Source organism: Aureobasidium pullulans (assembly GCF_000721785.1).
Source record: "Aureobasidium pullulans EXF-150 unplaced genomic scaffold scaffold_2, whole genome shotgun sequence".
Taxonomy (NCBI): domain Eukaryota; kingdom Fungi; phylum Ascomycota; class Dothideomycetes; order Dothideales; family Saccotheciaceae; genus Aureobasidium; species Aureobasidium pullulans.
In genome coordinates, this window is record NW_021941022.1 from 1,042,386 (window position 1) to 1,057,401 (window position 15,016).

At 53.3% G+C, this 15,016-nt stretch overlaps 7 protein-coding genes across 7 annotated transcripts; 3 read left to right on the plus strand and 4 right to left on the minus strand.

The window, feature by feature from the left end:
• Nucleotides 1–90: 90 nt before the first annotated feature.
• Nucleotides 91–1,140, minus strand: M438DRAFT_371474 (uncharacterized protein; the record flags this gene model as incomplete). Its single annotated transcript, XM_029908264.1, has 1 exon — nt 91–1,140. The coding sequence occupies one exon, from the start codon at nt 1,138–1,140 to the stop codon at nt 91–93; it is 1,050 nt and encodes a 349-aa protein (XP_029764773.1).
• Nucleotides 1,141–1,559: 419 nt separating this feature from the next.
• On the minus strand, nt 1,560–4,539 carry M438DRAFT_361901 (uncharacterized protein; the record flags this gene model as incomplete). The annotated part of the gene is made up of 2 exons (XM_029907542.1): nt 1,560–4,177; nt 4,236–4,539. 2 exons carry the CDS (start codon nt 4,537–4,539, stop codon nt 1,560–1,562), a joined length of 2,922 nt encoding a protein of 973 aa, XP_029764774.1.
• A 712-nt stretch (nt 4,540–5,251) lies between these two features.
• On the plus strand, nt 5,252–6,505 carry M438DRAFT_371476 (uncharacterized protein; the record flags this gene model as incomplete). The annotated part of the gene is made up of 1 exon (XM_029908265.1): nt 5,252–6,505. The coding sequence occupies one exon, from the start codon at nt 5,252–5,254 to the stop codon at nt 6,503–6,505; it is 1,254 nt and encodes a 417-aa protein (XP_029764775.1).
• Nucleotides 6,506–8,741: 2,236 nt separating this feature from the next.
• Nucleotides 8,742–10,223, minus strand: M438DRAFT_265975 (cat eye syndrome critical region protein 5 precursor; the record flags this gene model as incomplete). Its single annotated transcript, XM_029900066.1, has 1 exon — nt 8,742–10,223. One exon carries the CDS (start codon nt 10,221–10,223, stop codon nt 8,742–8,744), a length of 1,482 nt encoding a protein of 493 aa, XP_029764776.1.
• Nucleotides 10,224–10,994: 771 nt separating this feature from the next.
• Nucleotides 10,995–12,318, plus strand: M438DRAFT_288986 (Aldo/keto reductase). Its single transcript, XM_029901669.1, has 3 exons — nt 10,995–11,072; nt 11,130–12,024; nt 12,079–12,318. Exons 1-3 carry the CDS (start codon nt 11,024–11,026, stop codon nt 12,095–12,097), a joined length of 963 nt encoding a protein of 320 aa, XP_029764777.1. The 5' UTR covers nt 10,995–11,023; the 3' UTR covers nt 12,098–12,318.
• Nucleotides 12,046–12,920, plus strand: M438DRAFT_87816 (uncharacterized protein). The gene has a single exon (XM_029910379.1). The coding sequence runs from the start codon at nt 12,212–12,214 to the stop codon at nt 12,797–12,799; it is 588 nt and encodes a 195-aa protein (XP_029764778.1). The 5' UTR covers nt 12,046–12,211; the 3' UTR covers nt 12,800–12,920.
• A 122-nt stretch (nt 12,921–13,042) lies between these two features.
• On the minus strand, nt 13,043–15,000 carry M438DRAFT_331487 (uncharacterized protein; the record flags this gene model as incomplete). The annotated part of the gene is made up of 2 exons (XM_029903410.1): nt 13,043–13,142; nt 13,193–15,000. 2 exons carry the CDS (start codon nt 14,998–15,000, stop codon nt 13,043–13,045), a joined length of 1,908 nt encoding a protein of 635 aa, XP_029764779.1.
• Nucleotides 15,001–15,016: the final 16 nt, after the last annotated feature.

Consider the following 15,016-nt stretch of genomic DNA (forward strand, 5'->3'; position numbering starts at 1 on the left):
TTCCTTGTGTATAGAATATTATAGAAGAAACTTTCAAGCATTCTCATTTTCCATGCGGTCGCGTGACTGTGCAACTGCTGCTGTTCTATCTCACATGGGAGCTTGCGAAGCAGGAAGACCTGGCATTCCGTCGAAGCCGCCGACCTTCTCGAGCAGCTCCCTGAAATCAACGCCATGCTTTTCAAACTCCTGCTGCACCTTCTTGTATGTCTCGACTTGACGCTCAGGAGTGAAATCGCCAGGACGACTGCTCTCGTACTGCACGATTTCGATCCAGCGGAAGAACAGACTCTCCTTGCCCATGACGGTCAAGCGGTCCTTGAGCGCGACAATCTTTTTCCTGTTCTCCTCTTCCTCGCCCTCTTCGTCCAATTTGTGCACAGCCCAGTACAGCCATCCATGTTGTTCACTGTACGCGAGTACACTCTTTTCAAAGTCCTTGAGACTGTTCTCCTTGTCGTCGATCAAGCGATGCGCCTTCACCATGGCACCAAAGTCCAGGTCCCAATCCTTGCCCATCATAAGGTATGCCGTCTTCTGGCGCATGTAGTTGCGTTCGATTGCCGGCAAAATGCGCGTTGTGAAGAACGGGCTATCTGCTCCAGTCTTTACGCCATCCAATAGCTCTTCAGTGCCCCAATCGCGGCTGATGCGTACAGCGACTTCTTGATCGCCGAAACCGACCTTGATGCGCCAGTAACATGGGTTGGCAGGCGCCTCGAGGAAAAAGGTGATGGGCCAGGGTAGAATGAAGCGGCAGAGGACAAAGTCGAACATGAACATGGCCACGCGCTTTGTCAAGACCCATGCCAGATGTGACTTGGTCTGGCCGGCTGTGTCAACGGTTGCAGGCGATTCGAGGCCAATCACCGAGGTGAAGATTGCCAGGTATGTAGGAAGGATGGCATAGAGTCGCCATGCGAGCAGTGCGGCGATGGCAATGTTGAGGAGGACGGGAACGGTGAAGATGCGCTTCTTGAACGCTGCAGGGAATCGGTCGACATGGACAATGTAGACGTGGGCTTTGTCCAGACTTTCGACAAAAGCTTCCAGAGCCTCCGGTGCTTTTGTAAAGGGCGGCGGTGGTAATCTCGGATCCTGTAGGGGCTTGGTAGCCTTTTTCGATGTTGCTCGAGCCATGTTGAAATGCCGCGTTTGTGTAGTTGACGTGGCAGGTGTGTGGATACTAGAGGGACTGCGAATGTGTGATGGCTGACTAAATTACAGAGGCCCCACTAAAGTTCCCTTCCACATCCAGGCACATTCAGGGTCACATCGTTCGGTCATTCACTTGGCCAAAGATCAATCACATCAACACAAACAATCATAGGAACAATTGGACATATAGACCGAGAAGTCGAAAGAAAAAGGGGCTAAATCAGGTATATCATCGAAGCCAATCGTGCCAGAGATTTCAATTCTTTTCCGATGATGCCGCATAATCGCTTGAACTGCGATGGACGAGAGATGAACAGGCCATAGAACAGAAAGAAAAATCTTGTCATAGAGTACAATGTTCCCCTCCGGCAAACCTGCCGCTCATGAATAAACGCCTTGGTTTAGTGACCGCCGTAGTTTCCACCCCAGCCACCACGTGCTCCGTAGTATGAGTTTCCAAATCCGCTACCATATCCGCCGTATCCGCCTTGCTGCTGCTGCTGCTGCTGCTGTTGTTGCTGGTGGCTCTGTCCGCCGAGTCCACCGAGTCCGTATTGGCTATTAAAGCCGGGGTATCCGCCAAAGCCTGCCTGGTGGCTCTGAGGAGGGGGCAATGTGGTCGAAGGAGTCTGTCCACCAACGCTGTTTGCAGCCGAGCTGGGTCTGCCGGGTTGGCCAAGACCAGGTGATGGGCCACTAGCCTTTGACTCTCCGAAGGGCTTCAGATCATCGGCCTGGCCGCTGCTCTGCTGCTGGCCGTAGCCCTGAGTTTGGCCCTGATAGCCAGACTGGCTACGGCCAAAAGGCTCTGACATACCACCAAAACCGCTGCTGAGGTTCGAAGGCTGAGCAGAGGTGCGACCATAGTCACCAAGGCCGCTGCTGATGCCGGTGTCACGAGATTGCATCGAGGGTTGTGCGCCAAATCCACCAGCATTAGCAGGTGATGCTGAGTGGTCATAAGACGAAGCCGAGTTCATGCCATAGCCGTGGGGCTGGCCGTACATGGCACCCTTGCCGCCAAAGGGACTGCCATAGGCGGGCTGTTGGTATCCAAACTGGTTTTGGTAAGCTGCGTGATAAGGGCTCTGGTAGTAAGGATGTCCGTAAGGGTAAGCAGGGTTGTACTGCGAGTGAGGCTGCTGGTGCATTGCTGCACTAGGAGCAGCAGCAGCAGGAACCTGGCTATTGGAAGGAGCAGGGGTATTTTGGCCTGATCCGGGAGCTTCGCCGTAGCGAGACTGGGACAGCTTGTAAGGATCTTGTTGTGCAGAGTACAAAGATGGGACGTTACTAACCTGTTGAGGGGCTTGGGTGGCGGAGAAGGCCGACTCGCTGGGAGCAGAACCGAAGCCACTGCTCGAACGCTGCTGGTTGGCAGTATTGTCCTGAGACTGAGAAGCCTGCTGGCCGTAGGAGCCGCCGTAGTAGCTTTGGTAAGCGTTTCTCTGCTGGTCGGCGGTGTAGTATTGAGAGTAGTCAGAAGGAGCAGAGGAGAATGCGCCAAATGGCTGGTGTTGTTGAGCCGAATGTTGAGAGGCGTAGTGGTCGTAGGCAGTAGAAGGAGCCTGGTGACTGAAGGGGTCAAACGACTTCTGGGACTGTGCACTCATGTCGGGCTGTTGCATGCCACTCTGGCCATAACGGCTGTACTGGCCATAGCCCTGAGACTGCGAGTGCTCTTGAGGCACAGATCCGATAGGCGAAGCATCCTGGTGACCACCGAATGATTGCTGAGGAACAGGGGGAAGTCCAGGAGCCTGCTTGGGGGTGGGAATGCTGTCGTGGATCGAAGACTCTTGAGAGATAGCGGGCTGTCTGGGGGCAGGAGGCAGCGAAGCTCTGGGTTGAGAGGGGGGAGATTGCTGGGGAGGCTGAGTGCGTGTCTCGGGCTCTTCTCTCTCTTCATCAACATCAAGGCTGTCGGGTTCGCCGTTCAAGCCCATGCTGCCGAACTGCACAGCGGCTCTGTCGACTGCGTTGTGGCCCGGCATGACGACAGCCTCTTGTTGCTCGAGCACTCTACGCTGGTAGCTTGAGTTACGGCCGGGTGTGCCAGCTGCTCTGTATGCGCTGGCTGCGTAGCCACCCATAGGAGGACGGCCAATGGGCGCTTGTTGAGAGGTGGCGGGAGTGGCCACGCGGGGATCTACCGAACCAACAGTGCTGGCGACAGTTTGAGTTGCGGGCTTGATCGAAGTATCCGGAAGGTGTTCAAGATTGTCCTCGGTCAACGGAGCGTGGGAGGATGCGAGGTCTGCCTCGGGGCTCAAAGTAGAGGACTCAACAGCTGCAGGTGAAGGTTCAGATGCAATGGGAGCTGTCTCGGTTTGTTCGACTTCTGTGGGCTTCTCCTCGGCGACTGCAGGTGCAACCTCGGGCTCGAGTTGCTGAACTTGCTCGGGAATGGGTTCCTGAGGGGCGATAGATGAAGGTTCGCTTTGTTCAGGCAGCTCTGCAGGAGCAGGGGAGGGCTCGACGGCGGCGATTGGGGCTGCAGCCTGGATGGGTTGCTTCGGAACAACGGGAACGGGTGGAGGCTTGGGCTTAGCGAACATACTGGCCCATGTCTTCTTGGCCGAGCTTTCATGAAGCGCGGCGCTCTTTGAGATTTCGGGGACAGCGGTTGGGGTCGCGTCGGATGTGGTGGTGGCATTGCCCCATGCGCCCTGTTCAGTAACAGCTGGGGTATCCCATGCGAGTGGGGCGGCAGCAGGTTCGGCAGCGACGTTGTCCCAAGCGGGGGACTCTGTGGTAGGAACTGACACGGCGGGTGTGTCTTTGGGGAACGAGTCGGAGACGGCAGCATGGCCACCACGGGCGCCACGGAAGCCTCCACGACCGCGATCGGTGCCGCGACCTCTGCCACCTCTGGAGCTCTCAAAACCACCTCTTCCACGGCCAGCACGAAGGGGAATCGAAGACTGGTCTGCGCCGGCAGTAGCTGGAGCGTCTTTGGCCTTTGAACGCGCTCTATCCTTGCCCTTCTTGGGGACCTGGGCGAACTGCGAGACGTTGCCTGTGGGGTAGTTGTGGTTAGCAAGGAGCAAAGGGCTCAAGCAACAGCAGCGACGCACCCTGGGTGATTCTGTCAATGACAATCTGAACGTCGCCGTCTGCCTCTGCAATGGCAAAGACGAGATCGTCGTCAGTCCAGTCCGGGAACATGTCGCGCATAAAGCTCAATTGGGTCGAGTAAGTTTTCTTCATGTTGCCCAATTCACCCTGGTCGTCGAACGAGTCGTCGAATTGCACCGACGACGAAGGGCCAGTTGAGGAAGTCTGGGATTGGCGAGGAGGGCCTCTGGGATGCGAGGCACGACCGCCTCTGGTAGAGCTTCTGCCCCGTGATGCCACGGGTCTGGAGTCGAATTCCGACATGGTATGGGAGCGACTGTCCTGTCCGGACAGGCAGAAAAGTGTAAGTGAGGCGAGATAAGTGGAGGGAGAGGGAGGACGTTGCGGCGGATGGCAAGGACGGAGAGAGCAAGATGGAAGTTGGAAGGGGGTTGTCTTGACAGCTTTGGAGTGCTAGGTCGCTATCCATGTGCAGGACGAGTGACAGGACGAGTGAAGCAGCGGTCTTGGCAGTTCGTCATTTCTGGCCGAGTCACGTGTGAATCACACATCCATCTCACTCTCAGTTAGCTTATTGTTGAATACACGGAGGCTATGGTGAGATTTGACATTTAGATGGCGCCAAAAGTGACCATCTAGGTACTGTAGGCGATCGAAGTGTTACGGTGCGAGTGTGGCTGCTGTGGTCGCGACTGCCCTATGGCTCTTGCATGCACTTCAAGTCTAGACATGGCAAACCACAGTCCTGCCCTTCTAAGCTATCGCCGTTCGATTATCTCTTCGAACACACACAGCTGTGTATGTATATTCTCAAATAAAGCTTGAATTAGTCACTCCTATCCTCCAATATCATTGTGCTGTGTGACAGGATGGCAAGCAAAAAGAACGACGCGGCCTGATACGGATGCCTGAAGCAAGATGCCAAGCACGACGCCCTCGATTCGGTCATGACAATTGCCCGCTCTCAACTCGCGTTCTGTATACTAAGTACTCGAATACTATACGCATCACCAACATGAAGGCGTCGTCAGTGCAGCAGGCCTTCAAAAGCCTGACATCACGCATACACCCCCAGCTGCCACTCTCGGAGCGCGAGTCGCAGCGCTTGCTAAACGCCCTCACGTCGTCATTCCGCAGCCAGCTGGACCACCACGACGTTTCCGCTTCCACGTCTGCCTCGTGCTTGCCCTCGCCCTCGCCTTCGCCCTCGCATTCAACTCAGCAACAGCTTCTGTCGTCCAGCTCAGCCACCGACCGCCACCTGGCTTCCATCTTGACCAACCCGTTGCTTACAAAGCCCGTCCATCAACAGCTCAAGGCCAAATCAAAGCATCCTGTTGCCCTGTTCGAGGACCAAGTCGCCGCTGGACGCGCCACCTTGAATTCTGCCAGACTGTGCCTCGATGCTTTCCGCAACTCGCTTTCCGTACTATCTCCTGCACAGACAAAGGATCAGATCAGCCGCTATGCTGCTGGCACCCGCGCTCTGAGATGGCTCTGGACCAGTGCTTCGACCCCGTCGCTCTCCTTCACGTTGGATGCCCGTTTCTGCAATCACCTGGCCTTCTTTCTCATCCACGAGGGGAGGGAAAGTGCTCTGTGGGAGTTGATTGACACCCCTGTCCCGACGTCGGCCAATCTTTCCTCCAGAGAAGCGAGTAGGCGCAAGGGCTTGTTACTCAACTCCATGGTCAGGACCCATCTATCTGCTCCCGATCATGCTCTTGCCTCTGCTCTTTCTGCGTTCTTCCGAGCCCTGGATACCTCTCACTTGTCCCATGCCTCCACTTCTCACGCCGGCAGTTACCTGATCCAAAACCTGGTCAAGCTCACCATCTCCTCCGCATCTGATGTCACCTTATACGATCAATTTGTCGACGCGATCCCTCGTTGGAACAGAAAGCATCCGGATCGCGCTGTTTACAGAATCGCCAACCTGAAGTTGCATCACCCCACAACGCCATCTGCTGACTTTGCTCTGGACTTTATTCGGGAGCTAAAACCTCTTGCTGCGCATCCCTTCTTGAGTCCATCCACCAACTCTCAGAAGTCTACTGTCTTCTCGTTCTTCTTCAACACTGTCAAACTTCTGCAAAAGCAGAATCGCTTCGACGATGCTCTGTGGGTCATGGAATTCATGCAGCAAAAGTTCCCGGAGCAGTTCAAGCCACCCAATTCATCCACTGCGTCCCAACCATTCTCTCAATCTGCAGAGACTGCCTCTTCCCATTTAATTTTCCCGGAGTGGAAAGTGCCTGAATTTGGTTGAATTCCACTCAGCCACCGCCATTTGCAGCAATACATGTAGCTGAACGACGTCCTGATACGGCGCTAACAGTCGTCTGAGCAAAGCACAACGGAGGAATCCTGGTCGAGAGAGAACCGTCCTCCAAACTCAGCTTCGACAAATGTCGCGAATCCCATCTATACCAGTTGTACCGGCTCGGACATGGGCACAAGCGACGTAACAGCCAGCCGGTATATGTTAGGCTAGGGTTCATGTTCCCAGCTTTGAAAACCCACCCAATGTTTCCGCTCACACTGTTGAGCACCTCCCGACCACGTTCCAGAGTGCGCGTCGAGCCGGGAAGAACCAATTTGGCTCACCAGAAAGAACGGCAAAGCAGAGTGCTCAAAACTCCAGCCATGACCCTCGCATGGTTCATGATCAGATAGTGGAGGAGACACCAAGTGCATGAGATTTTTAGATTGCATACTAGTTAACTCTAAGCACCGGTTGCCAAAACGAGCTTAGCTATCAAATTGCACCACGATTTCAAACCACTTGAGAATGTCTAGTAGGTGGGAGGGTCAGAAAGCCGAGCTGTCGGTAGATTCTTTAAGTTACCAAAATTTGCTGTGCATCTCCATAGCCAGCAATGGCGGCCACTGGGAAGGAGAATGTTATACCCCTGGGTAAAAATCTTCCGAGAGCGGAATTGCCACAGACAACAGGAACAGCTCGTCGAATTTTCGTTTTTCACATGCGCATTCATTACTGCACGAGCTCGTCGAGTGATGCCATGAACATCCTGTTCTGCTGAAGTCAATTGATGTGAGAACAATTTGTACGCCAATGACAGACTAACTGGGTAGTGCCACCTGACACAATGAATGGCGGGTTTGCAAGAAGTCTTCTGACAAGAACAACTGATTTCGGCTTCTGACATCTGGTTACTTCTGCTCTGATATTGCAGCCGTGGTAACCCTGTCTTTGAATCGCGTTCACCATCAGTACAAGTGTCAGTCTTTGATGGTAGTTTAGTATGTCTTGTTCAGCTCAGGAACACCAATATAATTATCATTACCATGAGTAGACGGTAACGAAGACGCATCGTTCAATCGCCTTGGTTGTGCTCAAAATTGTCGCACTGGTCAATGAAGGATGTATTGAACGAGGTCACGACTCAAGACTACCAGTGGAGATGCACCTCTTGCTCTCTGAGTGTTCTTGAAACTTGGGCAGTTTAAGGCAGGCCGAGAAGAGCCACCGAGATATGTGTGGCCCACTGGCCCTCACCGTGTTGCGTAGTATTCATCGCGATATCACCGTTGTTCTACGACTCGCGCAGTCACGTTCGGAGATGCGTCGGCGCTACACGCTGTAACGACAAGTCAGACCTCTTATCAAGCTTCAGCTGTCGACTGTCCGGCGTAGCAGAAAAGTGCACGCACGTCGTTGGCAAGCAAACAATCGATTCGAACACGATCACTCGCAGTCCCATCGGTGGTGGAATGATCCACCTCCGTCTTTTCGTTCCGACCTCACAGAATCACAATCCCATAGATCCGTTATGCCCGGGTCCGGTATTAACTCGCCCTTCCGCACGTTTCGCGAATTGACGGAAGCGAAAGATAACGTGGCTGCTGCCGTCAAACACACTGTCCCGAAGGAAGCCGTCGTATCTTTTACATCGTCCGCGGCGTTATTTTTCTCTGATTGTTGAGCTCGTCTATCAGAGCTCTCGATCCTTGCGACGTCAGTGTGGATTTGCTTTGACAAGCTAAACAAAGGCCGTATCTGTTCCAACTTCAGAGTCCAATGGTGGTTTACGTGAAAAGCCAATAATTAGTTTGAGCGAATCGTTTGTATGGATGGTGACCGCTATCAAGAATCCCAAATTAGCATGTGCATGGCATTTGCGTGTGAGTGGAGCACTGGTTCACCTGCATGTCGACGATCTCAAGGACCTGTTCCTGCTTGTCAAACCCCCAGCTTCGACGACAGCTGACAGCCTACAGTTCGCATCTTCGTTCAAAAGGTGTCACGTACATGTTTGCATAAATCGAGGATGTAGATAATCAAATCTCGTAGCATTCATAAATATATTTTCATAGACAAAGTCTACTGCTGGTATTCCCGCCGTCTATGTTTCAGCGCCGTTTATGCTCCTAGTTGCGTGTAGATGATGTAAAAAATTGAAACCCATAAGCCAAAGTCAACACCTCCCGGGTGGACATGATATCAAACGAAATTGGAAAACGCCAGTATGCTTTTCAAACTCTTACTCAATGGCAGAGTAGTCCTGGCCACCACCGAGGACGGGGTTGACGTTGTCGGAGCTCCACTCGAACTTGAACTCCTTGCCGAGCTCCTTGCGCATGGCAGTCTTGACGGCCTCGAGTACGTTGACAAAGACACCGAAGCTGGCAGGGTTGTTCTCGTCGTTGTCACCACCCTGGAAGACACCAGTGCGGACAAGACAGGTGTTCCAGCCGTACATGTTACCACCAATGATGTCGGAGGCGGGGTTGTCACCAACCATGTAGATGTTCTCGGGGAGCTTCTCCTCGTTGTGAATCTGCTCCATCCAGCTGGTGATAACCTCATCGGCGTACTTGTAGGTGGCCAACTCGGGCTTACCGTAAACAACACGCTCAAGGTCGACACCGGTGAGGGCCTTGTACATGGCCTCGAGACCGATACGGAAGGCACCCTGAGACATGCGGGGGAAGGGGTGCTCGCTGGGGCACAACAGATCACCCTGGGAGAAGTAGATGGGGATGCGCTGGCTGACGGGGTCCTTGGCGACGGTGCCGAAACGACCGTTCTCAGACTTCAGGAGGTCGACGATGATTTGCATGTCGGTAGCGTAGTCGCGAGAGTCGGAGAAGACCATGATGGCGTCGATGTTGATCTTAGAGAAGTCGCGAGGACGAGAGGTGGCACGCTCCTCGTCGGTGAAGACACGGAAGGGAGCAATAGTGGGGTCCCAAGCAATGATGTCGTTAGGGACAACGATGTCCTTGAAGCCGTAGGCCTCGGCGACTTCACGACACTTGTAGCCCTCACCACCAACGACGAGGACGGTGCTGTAGTACTCGGACAGAGCTCTCATGGGAGTGTGAGACTGGATGAACTGGTCGATACTGACGGGGTTGCCAAGGATCTTGGAAAGCTGCTCGCAACGAGCATCTTCACGCTTACCGGAACCGTTGGTAAGGAAGATGTGAGGAATCTTGATTCCGAGCTCGTTATCGCCGTTGAGGATCTCGAGGGCGCGCTTACCCTCGGGGATCAAACGATCACCGTGAACCAGGACACCGTCAATGTCGAAAGCGAAAGCCATGTTCTTGGCGGACTTGACCTTCTCGCCAGAGAGGTCCTGAATCTGGGATGCCAGAATCTCGCGGGTGGGCTGGATTGGGGGCATACCAGGGCGACCGGCCTTGGCATCAGGGTAGTGGACAGATGACAGACGGGACTGTCTCTTTGAGCGAGGAATAGGGAGAGATGCACCGAAAGAGTTGCGAGATCCTCTACGGTCCTTCATCGAGGGTGAGAGGGAGAGCTGGTGCATGTAGGGAGAGGGGTCAGCCATGCTGCTGCGGGTAGCAGGGACCTCGACCGATCTGTCAGTACCAGGCTCCATGCCAGGGACGGGCAGGCTGCCACCGAAGCTAGAACCAACAGCCTGGCTGTTCGATCTTTGCTGCTGGGTGGGCTGAGCCTCAACATTGAGGTCGGAGTCTTCGAAAGCGGGCATGATGTTGGGTGTATGAGATAGTATGGGAAGTAGAATAGGTTTCAAGAACGACAAGAGAAGATGAGACGGATGAGAGGAAGATAGATAGAGATGCTCAGTCAGCAGGAGAGGGAGGAAATGATCGTATGTTCTGCGTCACCAGGAGGGTCCTTGGGTTTACTTATGTATATTTCTGGGTCGGACCAAATTGCGCTGAATCAGAGCCCTCACAACAGCGAGGATGCTCTGACAAAGGGGGTATCCACCTGTGGCATCATCGGCCGGTGTCAACAAAAATGTTTCGAATTTTTTTACTCGGAAGCATTCAGCAATGACGAAGGTTGGAACAAGCTAAGAGACCCTGCTTCCGACACCACGAGGCAGCAAAAGTCCTGGTGCTACCGGCGGCGCCTCTTTCTGAGGCAAAAACGCCCTTTGGCTTGAAGACGTTGATGCCGAAACGCTTGGTGTGAGGCTGTTTAAGGTTTAGGGTTTTGTTGACGATTCGAGACGGCCTCGGCGTCGACGTCACAGTCCTCGAGAATTTCCAGAGATTGGTGCACGGTGAGCACCGTGGTGGATACTGAGCTCCCCAACAACTGTTTTGAGTCCCCTGACCGCTTTGGAAATTTGTTGTATGACGTTTGTCTCGTCTTTGCTCGGAGCGAGGTCGTGGCAGGATGTCGGCGGAACAGATGGCCAGTAAATAGTACCTCATGGTCGAGGATTGCGGCGAGGTCTTTCTTTCCATCTTTTTTTGCATATTGTACATCTTGTTCAGTTCCGTATCCCAATTAATACACATCAAATCGACCATCATCATGTCTTCTGGACTCACTCGTACTCTCAACAACGGCGTCAAGATCCCTGGTAAGTCCTGGTCAATCTTACTAAAATCAAGCTTGAGTCGCTAATCATGAGCTACAGCCGTCGGTTTCGGTACCTTCGCCAATGAAGGCTCCAAGGGCGAGTCTTACAAGGCTGCACTTCACGCACTGAAGACTGGCTACAGACACCTTGACTGCGCCTGGTTCTATCAGAACGAAGACGAGGTTGGCGCAGCCGTCCGCGATTTCCTCAAGGAAAACTCAAGTGTCAAGCGCGAGGACATCTTTGTCTGCACAAAGGTGTGGAACCACCTTCATGAGCCTGAGGAGGTCAAGTGGTCTTTCCAGAACTCGCTGGACAACCTCGGCCTCGACTACATTGATTTGTTCCTTGTCCACTGGCCCATCGCTGCCGAGAAGGATGACAAGAACATGCCCAAGCTGAACGAGAAGGGCCAATATGTCATCAAGGAGGAGTTGACCAAGAACCCCGAGCCCACCTGGAGAGCCATGGAGGAGATCTACGCATCTGGCAAGGCCAAGGCCATTGGTGTATCCAACTGGACCGTTGATGGTTTGAAGCAGCTCCTGTCTTTCGCCAAGGTCAAGCCCACCGTCAACCAGATCGAGATTCACCCCTTCCTGCCCAACACCGAGTTGGTCGATTACTGCTTCTCCCAGGACATCATGCCTGCCGCTTACTCGCCTCTCGGTTCCCAGAACCAAGTTCCTTCCACTGGTGAGAAGGTCAACACCAACCCCGTCCTTAACGAGATCGCCGAGAAGGGTGGGAACTCCCTTGCCCAAGTCCTCATCGCATGGGGCTTGAGAAGAGGTTACGTCGTTCTCCCCAAGAGCTCCACCCCCTCAAGAATCGACAGCAACTTCAAGAGCATCGAGCTCTCCGACGCCGACTTCGAGGCTGTCAACAAGGTTGCCGAAGGCCGCCACACTCGTTTCGTGAACATGAAGGACACTTTCGGCTACGACGTTTGGTAAGTCGTATCGATACATGCTGTGATCATCTTTATTCTGACGTATAGCTACAGGCCTCAAGAGTCCTCGTAAGCGAATTGATTGATCTGATGACCGAGGATCAATTGAACCTGAATCGAATTTTCGACGTCCTGGTGACGGAAGGCGGAGTTTCATTGGCGAAAACAACAAAAGTTTGTTCGACCTATGGCGATCGGTAGCTGGTCCTACCAAAGACCGGCGATGCGGAGAGATGTTTCCATGAAAGAGTTACCTACTGTTGATACCAATACGATTGCACGTTTTTCTTCTTCTCTCGTTTTCCATTTGAGAATAAAAGTCTTGCCAGGATTTCCAGTCCCTACCGCATGCGCCGGGTTTCAGCTCCGAGAAAACATGCTGTTTTTTTCGAGAAAGCTGAATGTGGAGAAAGCTCCCAAGCTATGGAGCAAGACAACACAAATGCATTTGAGTAACCATATCTTGACTGTTCCATGGCTGGTCCATGAGATCTCAAGTAGGTGTGCCCCAAGCTCAAGGTTAGTGGGAAATGGTGACAGAATGACGAGAAGTGCGGCGAGGTCTGCCTTGTGGCCACCTTGTGGTCATCAAAACCGCACTTGCGCATGTCCGGAAACGATCTCCGTTGTGTACTCGAGTACAATAAAATGTTTATTCATTCTGTACGATCGCCGCAACGCCAAGCTAGTCTCGCATCAATATTCTTTGTTGCCGCAGGATCCCGAGCGAGCCCATTTCTTGCGTGAGACGCTGACATCAAAAGCACAAAAGTGATGCCTCAGGCGATCAGAGCTGCATTGATGGAACCAGGGGATTGGTATTGAGCGCATGGAGGAACTTATACAGCGCATGCCTTTCAAGACTTATCGCAGTCGCTCTGACTAGTTAACGAAAAGCACGAACAAATTGTGAATGCAATCTTGTCCAGTGAGAGGGCTATGGCTACGGCTCGAAACCAAGATTAGTTGCAATTGTGTACAAGAAGAGAAAGTATATGTGAACAGATGCCCTTCACAATCAAGTCATCACGTATTTGGGACCTTCACCTCCTTGAGGAGTTCTCCAGGTAATATCCTGGTCTGGGACCTTGATATCACAGGTCTTGCAGTGCACGCAGCTGGCAATAGGTTAGCGACATCCAAGGTTAGGGGCTCGTAAGCAACTTACTTCTGAGAATTGATCTGGAATCTTACACCCAGCGGTTTGCTCTCATCCTCGACGTATTCATATACTCCGGCAGGACAGAATCTGTTTTCTACACCCTGGTATTTAGGGTATTCAAGTTCAGCGTGCTTGTCCCAGTCCTCTACGTGTAGATGGCAAGGCTGGTCCTCCTCGTGGTTAGTGCCAGTCCTGCTGACACTGGTCAAGATATCGAAACTGATCTTGCCATCCGGCTTGGGGTACTCGATCTTGGGGCAGTCTGCAGCAAGCTTAGTGGCTCCATGGTCGGTGCCGGCATGTTTGATCGTCCATGGTACTCTGCCCTTGAGAATATATGCTTCGAGTCCAGAGTACATGATTCCACCGTAAAGTTTCAGTGGAGAGTGGAAAGATGGACGCATGTTGCGAACCTCCTTCAGCTCTTTCCAGATGGAGGAAGAGCGCAGTTTATCTTCGTAGTCATACAAGAAGACCGGACTGGAATCGTCTGACTCGCGCAACGCAGAGAAGGCGGCCTCGGCAGCGAGCATTCCCGAGCGCATGGCGGTATGAGTACCCTTGATTTTGGGTACATTGAGGAAGCCGGCAGTGTCGCCAATCAGTGCACCTCCAGGAAACGCACACTTGGGGATAGACTGGAATCCACCCTCGTTCAGTGTGCGGGCACCGTACGAGATGCACTTACCACCCTCCAAGTACTTTGCGTACATAGGATGATGCTTCATCTTTTGGAATTCGCCATAAGGAGCCAACCATGGGTTAGGATAATCGAGGCCAACGACCAGGCCGATGCTGACCAAGTTCTCGCCAAAGTGATACATCCAACCACCGCCATATGTATCGGCAGGCAGAGGATAGCCGAGAGAATGGGCGACCAAGCCCTTTTCGAATTTTGCAGGATCAATCTCCCAGACTTCCTTGATACCGAGACCGTAGGTTTGAGGCTGGCTGTCCCGCCTTAGATCAAACTTCTTTGTGACTTGCTTAGTAAGACTGCCGTGACAACCCTCGGCAAGCAGTGTGACGCGAGCATGGAATTCCATACCACGCTCGAACGAGTCCTTGGGCTTGCCACTACGAGAAATACCAAGATCATTTGTGGCAACACCCTTTACCGAACCGTCAGCGTTGTAGAGAACTTCGGAAGCGGCAAAACCAGGATAAATCTCGACACCAATTTCTTCTGCTCTTTCCCCCAACCACTTGGTGAATTGATTGAGAGAAATGATGTAGTTGCCATGGTTGTTCATCTGGGGAGGAGCGGGGATGGGTATCGAATAAGACTTTGTGAGGAAGCGCATGCGATCCGTGGTAGCGGGAGTAATGTGCTCGTAGCGGTCTGGATTCTCTGGGTCGTTCCAATTAGGGAGCAATTCATCCAGAGCAGAGGGCTCAACCACATTGCCAGAGACGATGTGGTCGCCCAGCTCTCCAGCCTTTTCGAGCAGCAGTACGCGGAAGTCCTCATTACCAGCATCATTGGCTAGCTGCTTCAGACGGATGGCAGCACTGAGACCAGCAGGCCCGCCTCCGACGATACAGACATCGACCTGATCACTCTCTCTTTCAATGTCGGCCGGGTTGAACGAGTCATCGTGCGTGGCAAGGCGTCTGCGGGATGTGAGGGAGAAAGGACGGCGCTGGCCCGCGCGGAAGATTGCCGGGCGTGGCAAGGCTGATGTGGTGTTGCGCAGAGGGGCAAAGGAAGTGGCAGTGATGGGTCGCAGGGGCGAGGGACGACATAGACGAGCATCCTGGACCAGTGCCCGGCCGAGCGTGGCGGCGGAGGGCAGACGGCTGGCGGACGGCATGTTGGCGAGACGAAAG

Coding starts and splice junctions, on each gene's coding strand:
- M438DRAFT_87816 (XM_029910379.1), top strand. CDS start 12,212: ATGGCGATCGGTAGCTGGTCCTACCAAAGACCGGCGATGCGGAGAGAT.
- M438DRAFT_288986 (XM_029901669.1), top strand. CDS start 11,024: ATGTCTTCTGGACTCACTCGTACTCTCAACAACGGCGTCAAGATCCCT. Junction 11,073..11,129: donor CAACGGCGTCAAGATCCCTG/GTAAGTCCTGGT, acceptor CATGAGCTACAG/CCGTCGGTTTCGGTACCTTC.